The sequence below is a fragment of the Pygoscelis adeliae genome, unplaced genomic scaffold (assembly GCF_000699105.1).
Source record: "Pygoscelis adeliae isolate BGI_AS28 unplaced genomic scaffold, ASM69910v1 Scaffold182, whole genome shotgun sequence".
NCBI lineage: Eukaryota > Metazoa > Chordata > Aves > Sphenisciformes > Spheniscidae > Pygoscelis > Pygoscelis adeliae.
Window position 1 is genome coordinate 1,186,740 of NW_008824669.1, and position 5,233 is coordinate 1,191,972.

Here is a 5,233-nt window from a genome sequence, read left to right on the forward strand (position 1 = left end):
AGCGTCCACATTTGGAGGGAGACAAGGTGGATGCACAAGCAGGGTTTGCACTACAAACAGGCGCATACCTGTTGCTCCCTGCCGAACCCCTGCTTACCAGCAGGGCCATCGCAAAGTAAATCTATGGGAAACCACTAGAGCAAATGGAGCAGGGAACTGCTAAATAAAGAATTTTTCATGCAGCCACAGCTCAGAGGCTTCACTTTTAAAGGCATGACCCAGAATCCCGTTACTGGGACCTCATGCTCCACACCTGTAAGGTTTCTGACACCCTCCTCTGATGCAGCTGTGCCTTCAGAAACAGCCTGTGGGACCGGGCAAGGGGCTCCTGCCCTTTTCCACACCACAGCCCACTTACAAATGGAACACTGACAGCATTTACCAAAGCAGCTTCTGCGTGGACTTGTGTTCCATGCTTTTATTTGAATTCAGCTTATGACTAAGAGATAAACACTTGTATCATCAGCGCCTCAGCCTCACACATATTTGCTACCCAATTATTAACTAATCATTAAATTCACCTAAAATCCAGCTTATGCAAAACAAAACAAGGATGAGAAGAGCACACAATTTTCAGACAGAAAGACTATGGAAAGAAAGTGTTTTCTGTCTGCAGCATTCTTTCCAAATGAAGCATTATCACAAAGACTCATCCTCTGATTCTTGATCCATGGGTACAACCCACAAATAGCTTCCATATGTTTCCAAAAAAAGCACTCCTCTCCTACGTGCTATCTAAACCCCTCTCTCAAGAAACACAACCAGGACAAGGCCAGGCATCCATTTCCACCTCTGCTGAGTTACAGTAATTCTCTCTGCATTCGTCAGCCCAGTCTGAATTTAGGCTGCTTTCCGTGACTGAATGTGCTGCAGGTCAACAGCACCATTCCCTCATAGATCTGGGAAGCCTACCTAGACCCAGAGGAGCAAGCTCTTCATGTGTAAAACCTGACAGGACAGGTGGATACAATCTCTTACATGGTTTTGAAACAGCAGCTATGAGGAGGTAGCTTGTGCACGCAGTTTATTGCGCTCTCTGCCATGCAGGACAGGTTCACTGCAACACCAAGGTGTTACCACCATGATTCTCCTACGAGTGACAATAATAGGTGATCTTGGGACATACTAGATGAGCACAGTACGGATCCCCATGGGAAAGGTACACCTGCAGGTGCAACCTGCCCTTCAGCTTCCCTTCTGGTGGATGCATTTTAGTGGTACATGGATGAACTTGTGAAGAAAACCCAACATTACTAGCACATACTACCGGGGCTTTGCAGAAGCCACTTTGCTGAAGTGAGGCTGATGTAGCTTCTCAGCATCCTTCGGGAAGAGTAAGACCCCCTTACCTGGGATGGGGCATGAGCCGGCGGTGCTGTGCCTCGAGGAGCTGCTGCTGGAGGAGGTATTGCTGGTGAAGCGCCTGAGGTAGGAAGGAGGGTCCGGCCACGTCCTGGAAGGGCAGGGCTGGCACCGGCGCCAGGGGCTGGTGCAGGGGGCCGCTGTGCTGGTGCGCGGGGGCCATGTGGGGGGTCAGCCCCGGCTGGGGCTGCACTGCGTGAGGCAGGGTGAAGTCGGCGGAGAGCTGAGGCTGGGGACCCAGGTGGAAGTGCCGGCAGGAGGTAGCATGGGGATGCTGAGACCTTTGAAAAGGAGCACCTGGAAGAGAAGAGCATGGCCGTCACGGGGGCCAGCGGCGGCCGGGGCACCCCAGCCCAGTGGTTGCCCATCCAGGGCAAGAATTGAGCAAACAGCTATTTCTCTCCTCTGCCAAAAGGGTTAAAAAAGAGAGAACAGGTCAGTTAATGTTGATTACATGGAAAAATGTTGACTTTGACTAATAGTTTTTCTCCTCCAAAAAACATTGGAACCAAAACATGGGTTTGGGTTCAAAGTGACTTTTTGGCTCCAAATTGAAGTGTATACTGATGAAAACTGCTTCAGCTTGTTTTGGTTTGCCTGTCTTAAAGAGAAAAGGAACAAAAATTTTAATAGGGCCTGTAGCGATAGGACAAGAGGTAATGGTTTTAAACTAAAAGAGCATAGATTCAGACTAGATATAAGGAAGAAATGTTTTACACTGAGGGTGGTGAAGCACTGGCACAGGTTGCCCAGAGAGGTGGTGGATGCCCCATCCCTGGAGACATTCCAGGTCAGGTTGGACGGGGCTCTGAGCGACCTGATCTAGTTGAAGATGTCCCTGCCCACGGCAGGGGGGTTGGACTAGATGGCCTTTAGAGGTCCCTTCCAACCCAAGCCATTCTGTGCTTCTGTGAAAAAAACTCAACATTTTAGAAAAGGAAAAAAAAAAAAATCTGTTTTCTAAAATATGTTTTCATGGGTTATGAGCTCAAGGTATTCCTTTGCCTGTCTAAAAATGTCTCATAGGCAAGGAAATAATCTCTGCTCTAAGAAGCTGTCTCTCGCTAACTGCAGGACGTGAATGAGACACCTTCCACCTCTGAGAGCTGGGATTAAGACCGTGTGTCTTTGCTGAGATCCTTCAACAGCCCATCCTCATGAGCTGCACGCAGGGAGACAGCGGCTGCAGGAGACCCAACATGGACTGCTACGAGACCAGCCATGAAACTGATGGGAATGAGGAAGAAATGAGGTGTGAAAGATATCCGTAGCAGAGGCTTTTTGCAAAACATCTGGTGCTGGCTTGCACCTCCCTCAAGATCCTTGCTTGGATGGGCCCTTGGCCCAATCCGGCACGTTAATTCCCACATTCCCGGAGCATTTACAGGCATCACGGCAAAACTTTTGGCTCTTAAACTAGGGAGAGAGGCAGCTCAGAGGTGAAGGATGAGACTCAGGTGAGGCTATTAGAGATGCATCTTTGCTGAGGATCAGCCCCAGGATAGGACACCTACCCTTTTATGCAGTCTTTTGAACACCTCATCTTCTAAAAAATTCCTCTTTTTTTTTTTTTTTTTTAATCCAGGAACAACAGCACCAAGAGACACTGAGTGTCATCCCAAGACACAGGCCAGATGTGCCCACGATGCTTTCTTCACCCAGATCCCTTCTGCTCACATCTCCCTTCTGCCGGCAGGCAGGGCCAGTCCACCACAGCAGCTCAGGGAGCCCTGAGCTCTTTCTGTTCACGTCCGTATGGAAACGGGAGATGCACAGAGAAAGTCAGATGCCAGCAAGAGAAACGGGAGAGGACCTAACAGAAATGAATGGTTTGCAAAACTGTGCATAAATAATTACACACGGCATCTCTTAAATACAAACTAATCCTCCACAGCGCCCCTCTGAGAGAGGCAGCGGGTAACAAATATGTGTGCTACCAGCAGCAGAACTTCTTAAGGTGATAATTTCTCATGCTGTCAGATAACAGCATGATTCGGCTACCCTATTAATTAAAACCAGAGGAGGTGGGATCGGACCCACTGTTCCCCAACAATGGAGCTGCAAACCCAGACCCATGAGCAGTCGATGTACACCATCTCCCGGTACCGCAGGTTATATTTGCTGCCGTTGGTTTGGCCCCAATTCACCGTAGCCCACCGACAGGTAAAGGCTGAGTCATGAAATGGGGATCCCGTGCTGCCCTGGCCCATTGCTCAAGCTGAGCAGCACTGCAATCATGGGGAGATGCCTCCTAACTACTACTGTGTTTGCTGGGTACTTGCAGTACGACTCATGGTGAATTGCTCAACCTCTAATGGCCATGGGTCCTCCCAATGGAAAACAGCTACAGCAAGTCACGGGTGAGCCATTTTACGCCTCCAGGTCTTCACAGCACCTGAAGACAAGGTGCTAGAGCAGGTTAAAGTGCTAATCCCTCTGCACACCCAAACACAGCAGCCTGTGCCACCAGGCAGCAGTTTAGTTGTCTTTCAGACAAAACTGGCTTAGGAGGACACAAGACAATGAAGCTTAGTGATATTCCCCCACATTTACTGGGACAAATTTTCTAGCACATAAGTAAAGCAGAAAAGGCCAGTCTCTCATCCTCTGCATCTTTCTCATCTCTTGATGCCTGGTGCAACCTTAGGCAAGGATTTCCAGCCTTTTGCTGTATCTTGGGAGACCGTAGTCTGATTTAGTGAAACATCTGCAGGACCTTCGATGCCAGAGCCATGATGAACTAGAGAGCACAGGGTGGGCAGATCATCTTGTCAGAGCTTTTGACTTGAATTTTTCCTCCCACACCAAGAGAGTCCTTGCGAGGAACTTGGTCATACACTTCCCTGCAGTCCAGAAAGTGCAACCTGTATCTCTGATATCTGGGCAGGAAGGCATGCAGGGCCCGTGCAGAGCCAACATAACCTAAAGTAAAAGCCTAACCCATTTTGTTTTGGAACAGAGTTAATTCGCCTTATTTTTAGGCACTAGTCAATTAAAACAAGAATTTTTTAGTATTTTTTCTGGTACCTACCGGTGCAATTATGCATTTCACCCTATAGGAAAAATACTATCAAGATGTGACCAAGACCATATGATTAAATAAAACCCATCAATTTCTCTTAACATAATTCACTATCTTATGTTATAATTGTTCATTCCCTACAACTAATCCAATTGCTGATGAGGATTTTGATGGCAAAGCAAAGACTTTGGGGAGTACTTCAGCAAATCTATGCTTATTAGCAGTCATTAAATCATACAGCTGGCATAACTGAACCAGCTTGCACAACAAAGAGCCAGTCCTTGCCGAGCATGGTACTGGTGGATCCCAGAAAGCACTGGCAAACAAATTACAGTGCTCAACAGCACATTTCATCTCTGAGTTACCTATTTTCAAGTTTACCCTCTTCTGTTCACTGTATCTAGCCGCAAAGGGCCTTGGTGGAGACTGTTTTCCAGCTCCACATCTTGATCTTGCATGCACAAGGTAAATCCAGTGTCACCCTGCTGACACCAGCTGAGCAGTCTTACTCCAGGTAACTCACCATGACCAACAGCAGAATCTGGCTCACAGGTGCTCACCCCTATTCAATGTAATGGAGGTTCTCACGTTGGCGGTATCTATTAATGATTACTCCACTAGCACATCTCCTTTCTCTTTCTCAAGCCGCAGTTTGGTCCTAGATCACATCTGCATTGGAACCGACAAGCATTGCCCATAAAATCCTTCAAGAAAATTTGATTCATGGATTTAATCTGCTTTTTGCCTGGACAGTAATGTCTGCCACAGCAGAGAGCAATCCATGACTAAAAGCCAGTCCAGATACCCCACTCCAGCTTTTGTTTTTACTCCCCAGAATAAGGGCAGGGC

The 5,233-nt window shown here is 47.8% G+C and overlaps 1 protein-coding gene across 1 annotated transcript in view; it reads right to left on the reverse strand.

Annotated features, from left to right (window-relative positions):
- The window catches only part of RNF165 (ring finger protein 165), a 17,544-nt gene that overhangs the window by 9,465 nt on the left and 2,846 nt on the right, over positions 1-5,233 (reverse strand). The window contains exon 2 of the mRNA XM_009322979.1: positions 1,350-1,659. Within this exon, the coding sequence (XP_009321254.1) occupies positions 1,350-1,659 (310 nt within the window). The remainder of the gene's footprint in view (positions 1-1,349; positions 1,660-5,233) is intronic.